Genomic DNA, 18,002 nt, shown 5'->3' with positions numbered 1-18,002 from the left:
ACGTAGACAGGGAAACAACAGTTGACACTGTTACAATTTATTGGTTGTCATGAAAAAAAGAAAATTGAAAAAAATTGTCCTTGTCAAATAAAACATAAGGGGTAACTCTGTTGTTTGTCATCATGGGAGAAAAACATAAGGGGTAAGACTGTTGTTTTTATCAAATGAAACGTAAACGGTAACACGTCGTTTTTTATCTGTCGTCATGAAAAACCCATAAGGGGTAACACTGTCAAAATGTGTCGAATAAAACATAGGGGGTAAAACTGTTGTTTTTACCAAATGAAACATGAGGGATGACACTGTCGTTTTTCTTTGGTCGTCATGAAAAAACCATAAGGGGTATCACTGTTGTTTTTTATTGGTTGTCATGAAAAAAAACATAAGGGGTAACACTGTAGTTTTTTATTGGTCGTCATGAAAAAAAACATAAGGGGTAACACTGTAGTTTTTTATTGGTCGTCATGAAAAAAAACATAAGGGGTAACACTGTTGTTTTTTATTGGTCGTGATGAAAAAAAACACTAGGGGTTACACTGTGGTTTTTTATTAGTCGTCATGAAAAAACATAAGGGGTAACACTGTTGTCTTTGTCAAATAAAATATAAGGGGTAACACTGTCGTATTTTATTGGTCGTCATGAAAAAAAACATAAGGGGTAACACTGTAGTTTTTATTGGTCGTCATGAAAAAAAACATAAGGGGTAACACTGTTGTTTTTTATTGGTTGTGATGAAAAAAACACTAGGGGTTACACTGTGGTTTTTTATTGGTCGTCATGAAAAAAACAAAAGGGGTAACACTGTTCTCTTTGTCAAATAAATATAAGGGGTAACACTGTCGTATTTTATTGGTCGTCATGAAAAATAACATATTTGAAAAATATGTGACACTGTCGTTTTTCTTTGGTCGTCATGAAAAAAAACATAAGGGGTAATACTGTTGTTTTTTATTGGTCGTCATGAAAAGAAACACAAGGGGTAACACTGTTGTCTTTGTCAAATAAAATATAAGGGGTAACACTGTCGTATTTTATTGGTCGTCATGAAAAATAACATATTTGAAAAATATGTGACACTGTCGTTTTTCTTTGGTCGTCATGAAAAAACCATAAGGGGTAACACTGTTGTTTTTTATTGGTCCTCATGAAAAAAAACATAAAGGGTAACACTGTTGTTTTTTATTGGTCATCATGAAAAAAAACATAAGGGGTAACACTGTCATTTTTTATTGGTCGTCATGAAAAAAACATAAGGGGTAACACTGTCGATATTTATCAATTAAAACATAGGGGGTAACACTGTCGTTTTTATCAAATGAAACATGAGGGGTGACACTGTCGTTTTTCTTTGGTCGTCATGAAAAAAAACATAAGGGGTAACACTGTTGTTTTTTTATTGGTCGTCATGAATAAAAACATAAGGGGTAACACTGTTGTTTTTTAATGGTCGTCATGAAAAAAAACATAAGGGGTAACACTGTCATTTTTTATTGGTGGTCATGAAAAAAAACATAAGGGGTAACACTGTCGATATTTATCAATTAAAACATAGGGGGTAAAACTGTCGTTTTTATCAAATGAAACATGAGGGGTGACACTTTCTATTGGTCGTCATTTAAAAAAACATAAGGGGTAACACTGTTTTTTTATTGGTCGTCATGAATAAAAACATAAGGGGTAACACTGTTGTTTTTTAATGGTCGTCATGAAAAAAAACATAAGGGGTAACACTGTTGTTTTTTTATTGGTCGTCATGAATAAAAACATAAGGGGTAACAATGTTGTTTTTTATTGGTCGTCATGAAAAAAAACCTAAGGGGTTACACTGTCGTTTTTATCAAATGAAACATGAGGGGTAATACTCTCGTTTTTCTTTGGTCGTCATGAAAAAAACCATAAGGGGTAACACTGTGGTTTTTTATTGGTCGTCATGAAAAAAAACATAAGGGGTAACACTGTCGATATTTATCAATTAAAACATAGGGGGTAACACTGTCATTTTTATCAAATGAAACATGAGGGGTGACACCTTTTTATTGGTCGTCATGTAAAAAAACATAAGGGGTTACACTGTTGTTTTTTTATTGGTCGTCATGAATAAAAACATAAGGGGTAACACTGTCGTTTTTTATTGGTCGTCATGAAAAAAAACATAAGGGGTAACATTGTTGTTTTTTATTGGTCGTCATGAAAAAAAACATAAGGGGTAACACTGTCGTTTTTATCAAATGAAACATGAGGGGTGATACTCTCGTTTTTCTTTGGTCGTCATGAAAAAAACCATAAGGGGCAACACTGTCGTATTTTATTGGTCGTCATGAAAAAAAACATAACAGGTAACGCTGTTGTTTTTTATTGGTCGTCATGAAAAAAAACACAAGGGGTAACACTGTTGTCTTTGTCAAATAAAATGTAAGGGGTAACACTGTCGTATTTTATTGGTCGTCATGAAAAATAACATACCGGTATTTGAAAAAAAAAAAAAAAAAAGTGTCCTTGTCAAATAAAATATAAGGGGTAACACTGTTGTTTTTCATCAGTCATCATGGGAAAAAAACATAAGGGGTAACACTGTTGTTTTTACCAAATGAAACCTAAAGGGGAACACTGTATAGAATAGAATAGAATAGAAACACACACGCACACACACACACACACACTCCGACCGGGATTTCCGTTGCGATGGGTTTCCTCCATCAGCGACTTATACAATAAACAAATTATATAAAACAAAACCCCTCTTTCATATAGTATGCAAATATGTTGAAAAGGCCTCCATCTTTGTTATACTTTTAAAATGTTCCTATATAGCCTATTTTATAGCTTACACACTGATATTTTAAAACAGGAATGCGAAATGCGAAATGCATCCTGGGATATTTAACGGTCCCAAGTCCACACAATGGACATATTGGGCTAGCCCCACCAGTAAGTAAAATTATCTCCGTCCACTTCAACAGAGAAACACTCTGAGCATGCGCATTTCAATATTTCAAGTCCAATACACATTGCATTGGGCTGGTGGGGCTAGAGCCCCTCTTGCCCCTCCAGACGAACTCAGCCGGAAGAAGCAAGCCAGGGTCGACTAAAAATTAAATAAAAGCGCCAAAATTATTATTTTATAGTACTTTCTGGGGAGATTATTAAAAAAAAATATATATATATATAAAAATATATTATATTTTTTATATATTTCTTTTTTTTCATTTTTTTTTTTCTTGTGAGAGTAGCGACTTGCCCCTAATGACCAGTCGCCACTGGTCATTCTGATACTGCGTTCACACCAAAAGATGCATTTGCTGCCCGAACGCGTTGCCGCCGAAGTTTTGACGCGCCGCAAATCAAGTTTTGCTGCGCGTCAAAAGTTTTGCAGCGCGGCAAAGGTTTTGCGGCGCGTCAAAAGTTGAAATATTTCAACTCGAGCAGCTTTTGACGCGCCCTCCGCCCGTGCCCGGCAGCGGGCACGGGCATGCCGCGCCGCAAATCAGATTTTGACGCGCCGCAAATCAAGTTTTGCTGCCCGTTTTCTCGGCAGCAAATGCTGCGGCAGCAAAGCGTCTCTACATTCACTTTGAATGGGATCACGACGCGCGTCAACTTTTTGCATCTTTTGGTGTGAACGCAGGGTGACCTTTAGAATTGTCGTTCTTTTTCCGGTCATTGACCGGTAATAACCGACAACGGGAACGCTGCTATAAACCGGCCTAACTTTCAACGTCAACACCGAACCCCTTCTTCTTCGCACGGCTGTCAACATCCGAAACATACGCTAGTTAGATTTTCTCAAACAGCAGTTTCAAGTACGGGTAGCATAGAACTAACGTTAGCCAAGTGGGGACTCCATGATTGCTAAATCTAATGAGAGAGGTAAAATTGCCATAAGGAAGGAAAGCATAGTAGGCCTATGCCTTGCGACTGTGCTTCGCAGTAGGCCTTCGCCTTGCGAAACCCAGTATGCCTTTCGAAACACCTCGTGATTGGTCGATGAAACGCTACCAGGAACGCCTAAAGGGCGTTCTTGTGACATGACGGAAACGCCCAAGCCTGCAGCTGGACCCTTCTCTCCACCGATGAGCTAATATGAGGAACCAGGAGATAGGCGGTAATTGCGTTTACCCAATGCAGATGGTTCATTTTATTGTAAAAAGAAAAGGGCAATTCCATTAGATTTTCCAAACACTGACGACTTCCCAGATGGTTGTGTAACAAGAACTACCCTTCATAATCATCTGCTACCTTAATAAGTAGAATCCAGTTCGTCTGGTGAATGGGTTATCGCGATTTGCAATAATATCGACAAATGTACTGTCCTCAATACATAGACTAATAGCCTTTGCCTTGAAAAAAATATTTAACGCATACAAATAAACACAAAGGTGAATTGATACCTCAATCATGTATTAATCTGTACATGAGAGCAGGGGTCCGTCCTGTAGGCCTAACCCTAACTCCGAAACCTTAACCTAGAACCAAAACAATTCTTCATATCCATAATGAAGTGTTATGGTCCCATTCTGGCCGCCCAGGCGCCCACCCCAAAAAAATAGTCCTGAACCGCCACTGAGAGACACATAGTAGAGAGAAGTAGCCTTTTATACTTTTTGTTCGATATTGTTGATTAATTCTTACTTCGGTATCCATTTGTTTTTTTTCTGCGGAATTCAAAACATAGGCTACACGAGGGCTAGGCTGCTACAAACGTCTTAGCTATGTGGCTCACCCTGTTTAGGAGCATTTATTTTGCTGACGACAATATGAGGCTAGCTTTGTTTGCATGATGAGTGTGTTGATTAACAGCTCAACCTGAAAAACGAGTTTTATCCCATCATGGACGAAACGAGAGCTGGATGCATCCTGCTAGTTTCCTCCTCTCCGATTCTAAAATTGTGATTTGTTGCCATCTAGTGGCGGATTATTTTAATACATGGACAAAGAATGTATTTCCTTTTTACTAGTTGGAAGATAAATCATTTATTACATTAGTAACGATTTCACTCTAGTTTCTACTGTTATTTAAAAAACGTAATATTATTATTATTATCATTATTATTATTATTATTATCGTTATTATAATAATACTTAGTCATTAATACTATTGAACTATAATATTATTTATTATAATATTAATATTAATATGAATAACAGTTATAATTTTCTGGGATTGAATCCTTCAATTTATTTTAATTCAATTAACGTATTCCTTAATGCCCATGATGGACCACACCCTTTCTTTGTTATGGGTAGTGTTGCCGTTTTATATATAAGCCATTTTATTTATATATAATAAATAATGGCCTTTATGTTAGGTCCCCCTTCTTAATTTGCCCTGTAGATAACGTAATACAGGCCTGGGTAGAAATATTCATAAATAAAAACTTACCATCAATCAGGACAATAGCCCAATAGCCTGCCAGTAATTTTAAGTGAACTTTAGCACCCTCTCCTGGCTTTAAAAAATAACCGCACACAAGGCTGTTTTGATAGTTCAGTGAGAAGTTAGATAAGCCAACATTAATTACTGATAAAGCTCCCTGAATCATGACCACGTTCCTGTGGCAGTATACTGGAAATGTCAACAACTTAGTGTTTCTATCATCAATGAAGACGTTTCTATTCTTTCAAAAAGCACGTTGCTTTTTATTGAACTGTATCCATTCTTTAAGTAAATAGGCCTAGCCGTTGTAGTGTGTGGTTTTAAATTAATTGTCGAAAGAATTAATTTAAAGCCAGGTGCTCCAACGTTACCACACTGTCTTTCCAATCAAACACGTTTTTTATTCATCATGGGAAACTAAACGGCTGAATTGGTCCTAGTTTTTAATACGTAAATATGTATCAACAATCCTTAGGGTTTGTTTATCATTAGCACCCAAACTGTCAATAATAAAAAAGGAGGCATGGCACAAAGTCATTAGCATTGTGTATGAGTAGGTATCAGACAAGTTTAGTACACATTTTTTAATAACATGGCACAATTAACATAACACAAGTTTACATGAGGAGCATGCTGAAGATTCAGTCGCTTCATTTTTTCATATTTTTTGTACATGATCTATAAAGACTTAATTTTTCCCTTGTACATGTTTAACAGCAAAAAAAAAAGTTTCTTATTTAACAATCTTTTTTTGCAATACGCGTTGACTAAAACCACTATGGCTCTGTTGGACATTTTGAATGTTGGATTGAAAAAGAAAAAACTTCACTGCACAACATGGTCTCACAGAGTTTGAAGCGCAAAACTAAACCTCCAGTGAACTACTAAAAATAGATCTCTGCTGCTCATCGGAAAACAAACTGCCTTTTTTTGTCTTTTCAATTAGTACGTACAACAACTTAAAGGTGTGGAGCACTTTTAATAATACACTGCCCATGAACCAACAATTTTCTCAGAGAAAACACGTACTTTACATTCCTTCAATTAGGGCTAGCGGTATGCTCTTTCTGTATTGTTGACTGCTCATTCTCTCCAGAATTAGACTTGCGAGATAAAATTTCTATATCAAAGAATTACACTTTTGCATTTTCGCTTTTTACGTCGCATGTACTGTTGGAAATACATCGATATGCGATTCATCAGAAGATGTGTTTAATACAGAGCCCACACGGCTCGGATAAAGCTTGTCCTTACTCATAAGATCTCCACATATGGGTCTTTTGAATTGGGGAGAGAATGCAGTTTATGCCTCGGTCATTACACGGTGTGTACAGATGTGTGGAGAAGGCCAGCTTTCAGAGAGGGAGCCCAGATGTGTGTTGCATAGTTGAAGGCAGGGATAAGGGCGGCGGGTGTGGGTATGTCGTATGGTACAATGTCAATTAGTTTGTCAACCGAACCAAAAACGAAAACAAAAATATCTGTCTGCAAAACAGCACATTCTGATTCTCCAAACTATACTCCTCTATGTACAATTAAAGTAAAGCTTTCCAAAAACTCCCCGTTGCATATTTTGTACCTCGGTTGTAATCCATACAGAGGGGAGCACATTGACTGTACATGTATCTACATGCTTCTGTCTCCCACTCCTTCCAAGTACCTTCACATTCCAGCGTGGAGGATCGGTGGATACAGCCTCCATCATATAACCCCAACTCTTTGAGAGAACCAATGCACACAGAACACTAGACAAAACTGGGCAAACAAAAGCCAAAAAAGCCACCCTGAAAAAAGTTTTTTTCGTTGTTGTTATAAGATTTTGTCCCTTGTTTGTGTTTTTTATACAAAACAACCCAAAACAATGATTTTTACTAGGCATGACTCTGCCTACATAAGTTATTCACAGATATGGTACAGTCGTGGTTCGCCCAAGGCTAAGTGCTTGGTGTGAGTTCAATGCGTTTGGGACACAAGGCTGCGCTGCGCGGCGGCGCTCCACACGCCTTCAAGTCTGTGGCGGGAGAGAGAGAGAGAGGGTCCCATCTGCTCAGCGCGCCTCAATGTCTTTGTGGTTGTGCGAGGAGGGTCTGTCTCTGATGTCAGTGGCCAGGGGCGTAGTCCGTCTGGGGGAGCCCACTCGCGTGCCGAGCGTGGGGATGAGAGGCGGGGGGGCGCTGAGAGAGGCGGTGGGCGGCGTTTTGTTCATCATGCTGTTCTGATGCACGGCGGCGGCGGCAGCGGCCGCCACCGCAGCAGCAGCCGCCGAGGGGTTGACCCTGGGGTAGTGCATGCTGGGTAGCCCGGGGGCGAGGAGCCCCGGCCCCCCGTGGGGGAGGTGCCCGTCCATCACCTGGTGGTGCATGGCGGCGTGCAGGCGCCCGTGCTCGTAGTCCTCTCTGAGCATGTGGAGGCGCTCGCGCTCCTCCATGTGGGCGCGCTCCTGTTCCCGCCGCTGCTCCATGGCCAGGGCGTGCACGGTGGACTGCTGGTGCTCCCGGTTAAAGTCGTGGGGCTCCCGGTCCCGGTACGAGCGCTCGGCCTCGTAGAGGCGGGGCCCCGCCAGCCGGTGCAGCGGGTCGTTCCTCATCAGCAGGTCCCGGGCCAGGTGGTCCCGCCTGTGGATGTCCAGGCCCCTGTAGGGGTCCCGCATGGGGTCCCAGTGGAAGGCCGGGTAGGGGAACCTCTCGGCGCCCGGTATGGGGCTGATGCCCATGAAGGGCGCCACCATGCGAGTTCTGTCCAGGCTGGCGATGCTGTTCATGGGGTGCACGCCGGCCATGCCCATGGGGATCCCCATGGAGACGGGAGGCGGATGGTGGGTGGGAGCGGGCGGTGGCGGTGGCGGCGGTGGCGGCGCCTGGACCGGGGGCCCGTTCCCCCGGTCGGCGGCCGGGGCCTCGGGCTCCTCCTTCCGCTCCTCCTTCACCTTCACCTCGCTGTTCTTCTTCTGGTGCTCGTAGGCCGGCTCGCCCTTCCTCTCCAGGACGTCCCGGCCCAGGCTGCCGTTCAGGGGCCGCTCCAGGCTGGCCTGACGCACGTAGGGGGACGGGGTGGCCCGGCTGGGGGTCTTGTTCTCCGACAGCCGCCCGTCGTGGATGACCGGCGCCTCCTTGTCGCCGCCGTGCTGGCTCTCCTTCAGCTTGTGCTCCTCGCCGTGGCTCTCCTTCCACACGTCGGAGTGCTCCCGCTCCTTCTCCTTGGGGGCCTTGAGGTCCTTGTCCCGCGGGGGCTCCCCGGGGAGCTGGTGGTTCCTGTGGTGCTGCTCAGGGGCCCGGCCGTGGCCCAGTGAGCCCACGGGGGACCTGACGGCCACCGGGGAGGGGTGGCTGGAGTGACGCTTCTCCGTGGACTCCCTGGGAAGAAAAGAGAAAAAAATATGTTGTTCATAAGTCTCTGGCTCCGAGACTCGCCCAAATTCAGCTGTGGAAACAATCACTCTTTCTTTCATTTCGCTCGTCGTAATCATCCGCTCTCTGAGGAAATAAGCTCCTCCATAATCATCCCCGCATTCGGGCGCTACAGAGCAGAGCCACGGCGCTGCGTGATGCTATCTCATGTCTGAGGACGCGGTCCAACAGAATTTTCCCTTTAAAGATCTCCTATTATGCTACTTTTCTGGTCTCAATTTCTTATTAATGACTCCTATAGAGCAACCTGACACGAATCGCAGCACAAAAAACGATCTTGATTTTCGGAAAACTCTTCCTCTCATCTGGGCGCTTTCAGCATTCTCTGTCAACACTCTGCTTCGTCCTTCTCCGCCCTCTCGCCCCCCTCCTGCCAACCCCACTCCGTTGTGATTGGTTACCCTCCGGAAGAGCATGTTGCAGCATTACCATAAATTGAAAATCCGGATTGTTCTACCTAGATAAATCCCGGAAATTTGAACAAGTGTTTAGCGCCCGGCACAGCCGACCCAGACGGTCAGCAGGGAACACGTCGAAATGCACGTACGTCATTATTTGACACTTTAGTATGGTTAAACATGACTATAAATCTTTATAACAACGTCGATAGGTCATAAAAGGCGAAAAAGCATAATAGGTGCTCTTTAAGAAAAAGGTCGCCGAGTAAAAGCCATCGTTGCGAGCGGGCGGGACGTGGCACCCACCTGGGCTCCTTGTCGTCCTTGCTGGCCGACGGGGCGCGCTTGTCCGAGTCGCGGTCCCTCTCGTGGGAGCTGGCGGAGGCGCTCCTCTCCGACTCGCCGGGCTTGAGCCAGGGCGGCGGCGTGGGGAAGGAGGGCGGCGTGCGGTGCAGCCGGTTCCAGGGCTCCTGCTGGCCGCCGCTGGGCCCGTTGGGGTTGAAGTGCTGCGGCGGGCCGGCGGGGCCGTCCTTATGGCCGAACATGGAGTTTGGCGCCGTGAGGGATTCTGCGCAACGGAGACGACAACGGCGCGCAGCGGTTAGGTCGATAGTGTCAAGCGCAGGCGTGGGAATGAGATGCGAATCAGAGGTCAAGGGTTGGCGTTGAGTGTCTGGTGGAGGGCGATGAAGAGGAGACTCACTCAGTGCTGGGTTTCCCAGACCGCCGAAGGCTGAGGAGCTGAGCGTGCCCAGTCCCCCGAATGAAGGAGGCCGGCTGAAAGGCTCTGGAGGCGGAAGAGAAGCAAAGATTAAAACTCAAGCATACGTGTATTATATATATATATAGATATATATACGTTTATATACACATATACGTATGTGGATTTTGTCTCATATTTTTAGCCCGACATTAACAAGGAAAGGGTGTTTGCAGCGGTTTTTCGTCTATTGGTCATTTTTAAATGGGTACAATATGTAACAAGGGTACTGTAATAAATCATAATCTGACCATGAAATGTCGTCTTAATAGGCCTAAAGCCTTAATATAAAATGGTGAATCTGCATACCAATCTAATCTGAATACCAATCTAAGCACAACAAACAAAGTGAATGACAAAAACAGCCCATGTTTCTCACTAAAAGTATTTGCATCACCCATGTTTACCCCAAATTACATGCACAGCACATGTATTATTCATATCCCATTACATTTTTTGCTCCAGTTTTTTTAAATGATGAAAGGGCTAATAAGAACAGAAAAAAAGAGAAACACTGATTAAGGTTATTTTTTCAAGAATTACTCCCAACTCTGAAGGTCAACTTAACGCTTTAGCTTTTCTTGTGATGATTGACATTGTTCAACTGCCTCCTGTGCTATGTGGTTATCTAGGAATGAGCTTTTTTGTGTATTTTGTAAATAGTCTTCAGCACATCCAAGTTCAAAGGCTCCTTTTGAAACAGCCCCTGCAAAATGTGTTATTATCTAAGGCATCCATGTCTGCTATCTATTATGACATTTTCTGTCTTGATACGAGTCATTGTGTACTGTTGCTCATTCCACACTTTTGCAACGGGCAGGAAAAGGCAACCAAGACAGTCTACTTGTGTTATATTTCTCACGACCCCATTCCATACAGAACAATAACAACTACGATACAAACAAATTCTCCCCTCACGAACGCCTCATCTATTTTAAAAGCCACCCTGGGATCAAGTGATTGAGTGCTATTTATGTGTCCACCTCTATTGCCTTCTAACAGCTCCTTACGGCAGACTCTTTGGGATTATCACTGGTTGTCATGGCTACCTTTAATTATTCAACTCCCTGCTTGGCCATTGGAGACCCACTCAGGGATGGCAGGAAATCTAGCTGAAGGGGCTCTTTCACCGGTCCCCTGGCTTCAGTTACCGCTCTTATGACACTGAAGCAGATTCTAAAGCAGACTCTGAAGCAGACTCTAAACCAGATGCTGAAGCAGATTCTAAAGCAGACTCTGAAGAAGACTCTAAAACAGACTCTGAAGCTGACCCAGAAGCAGACTCTTAAACAGACTCTGAGGCAGACTCTTAAACAGACTCTGAAGCAGACTCTTAAACAGACTCTGAAGCAGACTCTGAAGCAGACTCTGAAGCAGACTCTGAAGCAGACCCTGAAGAAGACTCTGAAGGAGACTCTGAAGCAGACCGTGAAGCAGACCCTGAAGCAGACCCTGAAGCAGACCCTGAAGCAGACCCTGAAGCAGACCCTGAAGCAGACCCTGAAGCAGACCCTGAAGAAGACCCTGAAGAAGACCGTGAAGCAGACCCTGAAGCAGACCCTGAAGCAGACCGTGAAGCAGACTCTGAAGTAGACTCTGAAGCTGCTTGCCCTCTTACCGAGGTGAGAGGCGGGGCTGAGGAAGTTTCCGGGGTGGTGGGGAGGGTGGCCAAAGGGACCCGCTGCCGGGTGTGGGGGGCCTGGGAACGACAGAGAGAGAGAGCTTTATTACACGAAACGCACTACATTAAAATCGATTTTAATATTAATAAGGTCAAGTTATATTAAATGAATTATCCTCTCACACACACACACACACACACACACACACACACACACACACACACACACACACACACACACACACACACACACACACACACCTGCGGCTGAGAAGAGCGTGGCGGGGCGGGCCAGGTCGTGGGGGTGGTGGATGGCCCCGAAGAGATTGGGGCCCGGCGGCCGACCCAGGAACTCGGGTTTGAGGCCAAAGTCCAGCTTATGAGGGTCGACCTGCATCTGCTGCTAGAGGACGGTAGGCACAGGAGAGAAAACACCATGTTAAACCTTCACACACAAAAGGGCAGCATGTTGCAGAGTGACCCTGGCTGTTATGCTGGGTCAGGATTACGATTCCCACCGGGACCACCCAGGCTAAGAAATGCAGCCGTTGACGGTATTGCAGGACGCGTTGGGAGACACACACGCTCACTATCTAGTGCTGAAGTTCACTTTAGTGAAACAACAATTACTAGAAAGATCATTGTTTCTTTGTTTTGGTTATAGGACATAATATAGTGAATAACAAACAATAAATATTGAACAACGGTCTATGAATCTCATAAAACTGCCGGTTAAGCCACAGTAAAAGCAACATCAATATTATGTTCCTCACATGGACACCAACCGTGTCCATGTGAAACAAATACTAATTAATTAAGCCTGTCCTGATGCGACACTGCCCCCTGGGGGCTGAAACACACCACGGTGTCGACACTGCAATGCGTGTCCTGTTTCCACTGTCACCACGGATGAGTCCTCACCTTCACTTTCTGTTGATGGTGGTAGATCTGCCACGCGATGTGGACGTGCATGGCGCACCACTTCCCTGGTTTCTGCGCAGGAGCGAGAGAAAAGAGAAGAAAACAAGTGTGAATCTCATTGTTCATGGTCCGGCAGACTCTAACCCTGCCACCACGATGTCGCTCCATGGCGTGCGTGTGTGCTGTCTATTTTGGAAAGGACAGATCTCTTGCGAGCGATGCTTTTAGAATTCCCAAGGTCTTGTTATGAAGTCTGGAAGGTATCACTGCACACATTTGTAAAGTGTTTGGGCAAGGTTTGGAATAGTTTGAAGCCTTGAGAGAACGCTGCATTCTGTTCTCAAATGAAATGGGCTTTGTTGTTGCTGTTGTTGATGTGATAGACTCGAGAATGTTCTCCCTCCAAGGACATAACTTATTCAAATAAGGGCGCTATTTACTTTGATAGCAAGACCACCTGATGTGTGCAGTTGGAGTCAGAGGTAGGTGTGTGTCTTTGTTAGGTGGGTGTCTGTGTTTATATTTGTTTGTATTTTTGTGTGTGTTCTCTGTTTGTGTATGGCCTTCACTGAAACACTCACCCTGAGGATAGGTCGAAATGGATCCGTTAGCTGCGAGAAAGGAGGAACAAAGAGGAATCACAATGCTGTCACACAAGTGCTCCAAATTACAGATACAGGTCCAGACTTAATTGATCCCTGAGGAAGTGATTTGTTACACTTGCTCATGCTCAAGCCAGAAGAAACATTGAAGTGAATGGAATGGAATAGAACTACACAACTATCAATTTGAACACAAAATATTATACAAATTATTACATAAAGCATAAAAAAAAATCAAAATTATATTTTCAATCTGAATAATAATTGTGGTCATGTCTCTGTTCGATTTCAATCCACCTAAAGGTAAACCAACAAGCCCGAGCTAGTGCTCTAGATGCTGCTCCTACCCTGGGGTCCTTCTGTAGGAGTGTGTGGGGTACGGCTCCGGGCCGGTTGGACACGTCCAGGGGGTTGGAGGTCTGAGAGAGCCGAGAGACACAGGGAGAGGCAAGCGTTGAGAAGACTCTCCGGAAGTTCAAATTCAGGAGAAAGTATAGTTTCTGACATATGCAGTGTTCATTTACAAGTTCAGTCCATTGCAGCGCAGCCAATACACACTCAATACAGAGATTTGGTCTTGCGATTCAAAATGAGCAGGTCAGTGTTTTCCATTGACCCTACTGTTTCTTCTCCGTGCTTTTGTTTTGTTTTATGTTTTATGCAGACCGGTGCTGGCACGGACATCCATGTCGTCTGAGAACACTATTTCCATTATCCTCTTCTAAAAACCTTTGGGGCCTCAACTTCTAACAACACGATGAACAAGGAAACAAAAACAAGCCACAAGTAGAGCATCGGGATCAGGTTATCCCAATTTCTGTTTCTGATTGGCTCAGACCAGCGCCAGGTGACATCACTGTGCAAAAACGTCAACCACCAATCAGTAACCGGTAATTGCAATCCTCTACCTTTTCACCAGCGATGACGCTGTACCCTGCACATCAACCCTGCGCATCAACAACAATCAGCGGTTTGTTCACTATACATCTCCGAGGTGGGCTAGGTGTTTTGTCGCCCCCTGTGTGTGGAGCTCACCTTGGGCTGGAAGGCTCCTTGCAATGAGCCGAAGGGGCCGGTGGGAGGGATGACCGGGGGGAGGCCAGACATGGCCGGAGGGTAGGAGTGGAACAGCTGAAGGGAGAAAAACAAGAGAGCAGGAAATTGAGGATCAGGATTGTTTTGGTGTGAGGCTCATTACTGCATGAGGCCGTGACATCGTTGGCGGGGGAAATGGAGGCGGTAGCTCGGCTTTCTGTCTGGGTTCTGGGGGGACTAGTCGTTCTAAATGTATATGTGTAAACTGTAAAGTTTACACACTTCTAACATCTCTCAACTGTAAAGTTTACACAATTCTAACATCTCTCTCAGAAACCCTTTAAACGCCCGAACGATGGACTAAACGTCTGTTGTTCTGACGTTTTAAGGGTTTCTGGAGGAGATGTTGGTATTTGCTGAAGTGTATAAACTGTACAGTGTAAAGGTTACAATCTACTACGTGTTTGATACAAAATAGAGCGATCTATGAGGTGTAACAAAACAATCTTTCAGCGATGCTTGAAGGGTATAGCCCATCACTCTTTTCTGCACACTGTAGTAGTTGCTGTGCCCAGCCATTTTCATGTGATACCCTACACAACTTATGCTACAAGCAGTAGAAATCTAACACAATGAGGGCTGCAACTATTGATTATTTTCCTTGTTGATTAATTAAATTATGATGTTTCTTTATTGATTAATCATTTGGTCCAGTGTTTCTCAAATGGGGCTACCCATCTTTACACCAAATTATAGGCATGTATTATTTATATCTTATACATATTTTTCATTTCTATGAAACAATGAAATGGCTACTTTTCTTAAAATAGGATCTGAGTAAAATGAATTTGACAATGATTATGTTTTTTTTTTTGAAAACCCGCCATAAGTTACAAAAGCCGAAAGTGATGTCTTAGATTAGCTAGCCTCGTGTGATGAGCCGCCAAGCTAATCATTTCAGCACTATAGCTACAAGGCTTACAGTTTGTATTCAAAGTAGCAGATGAGCGCAAGCGGGGAACACATGACGGCGCCACGGCCCCAGACAGAACAGCGACAACAACAAGCACGGGCCATGGGTTCGCTGAGGGGACGGACACGGTGAACAAGGTGGGATCACTCACGCTGTGTCTGTAAAAGGGGTCCACCTTCGTTGGGAATTTTTCAAACTGTGGGAGAGAAAACAAAAGAGTGCTCAGTACAGAGGGGTAAAAGGGTACGGGGAAAGATTTAACACCGTAACCGAGACATTTACAGCTCCAGGTTGAGTGGCCCCGTTCCTTGGGGCACAACATAAAAAAAGAAGTCACCACACATCGCCCCCCCGTGTGGGGGATAGGAAACACTTCAAAGTTCAGCGCCTCGGTAAAGTGGTCGTTTGTAACCTTTCCTTCTTTTCTCACACACTTTTGTACGCTTTTTTCCTGGCCGTCTGAGGACCAGTTTGGGGCCTTGTGTCTGTGTCTCATTTGTGAGCACTCGGGTTCATTCCCTTTGTGTGTGTGTGCGGTTGATTGCAGGCTCGGAGCGCCCATTTCCCCAGTCAGGGCTAAACACTGGAGCCATAAAGAAACACTTTATAGTCTCATTAGCTGTGAAAGGGCCTCGCAGCGGTGCCTTTGAGGAACCATCAGAGCACTGGCTGAGAGAAAAAACACCCCAAAACAACCCCGGGGCGCGTTACGGCTACACGCCGTGCAATGCGAGCGTGAGGCAGTCTCTCCCGGGTCCTCAACTTGCTCATTGCCTGTGGTCTGCCCTGACAAAGAGCAAGCCTTTAATTCAAAGCATTCTGCAGTACAAAAACTAAAAACCAAAACACAACCACCACTACCCAACTGGGCCAAATTATGTCATTAAATTCAAAGGAATTAAGTGTATTATGCTTTTAAAGTTGGCAATGAAATGCAAAGTGCTCTGGGGCAAGCAATGGCTAATTCTGGAAATGGGCACTTTTTGGTTACAGGGCTGGGTGGCGGTGTGTGTGCGTGCGTGGACGGGGCTAAATCGGTCGTCCCTAAATACAGCGCTGGGAACGCATTCCGGGAGAAGAAAGGCATCTTTGAGGCGCGTATGGGGGCACACATGGTCATCGTTCAAACCCTGCCACAATAAAAGTCCCCACAAGGTTCCCCACGGCTGCCAGAGCTTTGGGTATGTGTGCGAGCTTTATGAAAGCCTCAATCCCCAAAAATGCAACAACCTAGGAAGGCGTCCCGAAACCCGCTGAAACAATCCCCCTACCACCCGGTCTTAGCTGGGAACCAAACACAAGTCGTTGCTGCACGACACATCACGATAAACAACGAAACAAGAACTTAAAAGCCCCCTGTGTATGTCCTCGACTCGACCTCTACACATTGACCTCGTTCGGTCGAATCGACCCTCGCCCCCTCACCCGACACCCCAACCAAACCCACAACCCCACAACCCCACAACCCCACAACCCCCGGGACACTGAACGGCGAGCTACTTATCCTCACGTTTCTGGTGGGGGTACGCACCATGGGCGGTGCTGGCGTGGGCATGATGCCGTGCGGCGGGAAGGGCGTGAAGGTGTGCTGGTGGGTGTGCTGGTGTGTGTGCTGGTGCTGGTGCTGGTGCTGGTGCTGGTGGAACTCGGTGCGCAGGTAGGGCGGCGGCCCCAGCGAGGCCCCGCGGTCGGCGCTCTGCGACGCCAGGAAGCGCGTGTTGAGCTCCTGCCGTAGGAGGTCTTGTTCTGTGAGGGGGAAGAGGGGAGGGAAGAGAGGGGAAAGGGAGGGAGGTGGAGGAGAGGGGGGAGAGGGAGATGGAGGAGAGGGAGATGGAGGAGAGGGGAGAGGGGGAAGAGGGAGATGGAGGAGAGGGAGATGGAGGAGAGGGGGGAGAGGGAGATGGAAGAGAGGGAGATGGAGGAGAGGGGGGAGAGGGAGATGGAAGAGAGGGAGATGGAGGAGAGGGGGGAGAGGGAGATGGAAGAGAGGGAGATGGAGGAGGGGGGAGAGGGAGATGGTGGAGAGGGAGATGGAAGAGAGGGAGATGGTGGAGAGAGAGGAGAGGGAGAGGAGGGAAGGAAGAGGAGGAAGAAATAGTTTTAGTCCAAGACGTGTTCTTGCACTTTTTCACGATCCCAAGGTACATCGTGTTCCACTGCCAACTCTGTCTGTGTGGGTATTTCTTGGTAATTTTATTTTTATCGTTATTTTGGGGAATATTTACAGTTGTCATGATTTTATATATTGCCTTTAATTATTTAGAAGGAAGAACATTGTTTAATAGTGTGTGTTATTTGAATTTCCTTCTTGTTATTGCTTTGTGTTTGCTTTTCCGCTGCTCCTCCGATCGCAGACTTCTGCATTTGTCATAAGAGTTTCATTGTCCAGCCAACCATGTGTTTTTCGGTACATAATACATTTGATAATAAAACTCTTCTGACTTTGAACATTTGTTGGCCTCTTTTTCTTCCCATTGTATTTTTTTCTTTCCTTTTTTCACAGAAACACACAAAGAACACTTTTTTTCTATCATAAATCATTGTTATAATTTAGTTTTCAATACATTCATCATATAATTCAATAGCATTAAAACATTATTTATCGTGAACTCGATTTACGCAAAGCCCATTTTCAACGCTTCCCTAGAATCGAAAGTGAATCTGGCCTGTCGCGATGAAAGCCAGCGTTCATATCCAGATGGCTCAGTGTTTAAAATGCTTCTTAGTCCCCAGTGCCCAGCGATCAATATCAATGTCAAAAACCTCCCAAAAAGGACAACACTTTTACACAAAGAGGAAACCACACTTGATCTGATCGGCACATCCCGTTACTCCTCCTCTCTTCTCCAGGCCAAGCGTGGCTGAGGGTTGTAGACGAGACATCGTGCCAGCAACACGTTAACTCTGTTG

The 18,002-nt window shown here is 45.0% G+C and overlaps 1 protein-coding gene across 1 annotated transcript in view; it reads right to left on the bottom strand.

Moving 5' to 3' along the window:
• Positions 1-5,228: 5,228 nt before the first annotated feature.
• The window catches only part of auts2a (activator of transcription and developmental regulator AUTS2 a), a 265,666-nt gene continuing 252,892 nt past the window's right edge, over positions 5,229-18,002 (bottom strand). Inside the window, exons 10-21 of the mRNA XM_056594279.1 lie at positions 16,603-16,838; positions 15,244-15,288; positions 14,120-14,215; positions 13,432-13,503; positions 13,064-13,093; positions 12,483-12,554; positions 11,823-11,964; positions 11,559-11,639; positions 9,884-9,967; positions 9,487-9,748; positions 8,272-8,728; positions 5,229-8,232 (exon numbers count right to left, since the gene is read on the bottom strand). Coding sequence (XP_056450254.1) covers positions 7,423-8,232; positions 8,272-8,728; positions 9,487-9,748; positions 9,884-9,967; positions 11,559-11,639; positions 11,823-11,964; positions 12,483-12,554; positions 13,064-13,093; positions 13,432-13,503; positions 14,120-14,215; positions 15,244-15,288; positions 16,603-16,838 — 2,387 coding nt within the window. The 3' untranslated portion in view covers positions 5,229-7,422. The remainder of the gene's footprint in view (positions 8,233-8,271; positions 8,729-9,486; positions 9,749-9,883; positions 9,968-11,558; positions 11,640-11,822; positions 11,965-12,482; positions 12,555-13,063; positions 13,094-13,431; positions 13,504-14,119; positions 14,216-15,243; positions 15,289-16,602; positions 16,839-18,002) is intronic.

This window comes from Gadus chalcogrammus, chromosome 7 (assembly GCF_026213295.1).
Source record: "Gadus chalcogrammus isolate NIFS_2021 chromosome 7, NIFS_Gcha_1.0, whole genome shotgun sequence".
NCBI lineage: Eukaryota > Metazoa > Chordata > Actinopteri > Gadiformes > Gadidae > Gadus > Gadus chalcogrammus.
The sequence above is the reverse complement of the archived record's forward strand: the minus strand, read 5'-3'. Positions and strand labels throughout refer to the sequence as shown.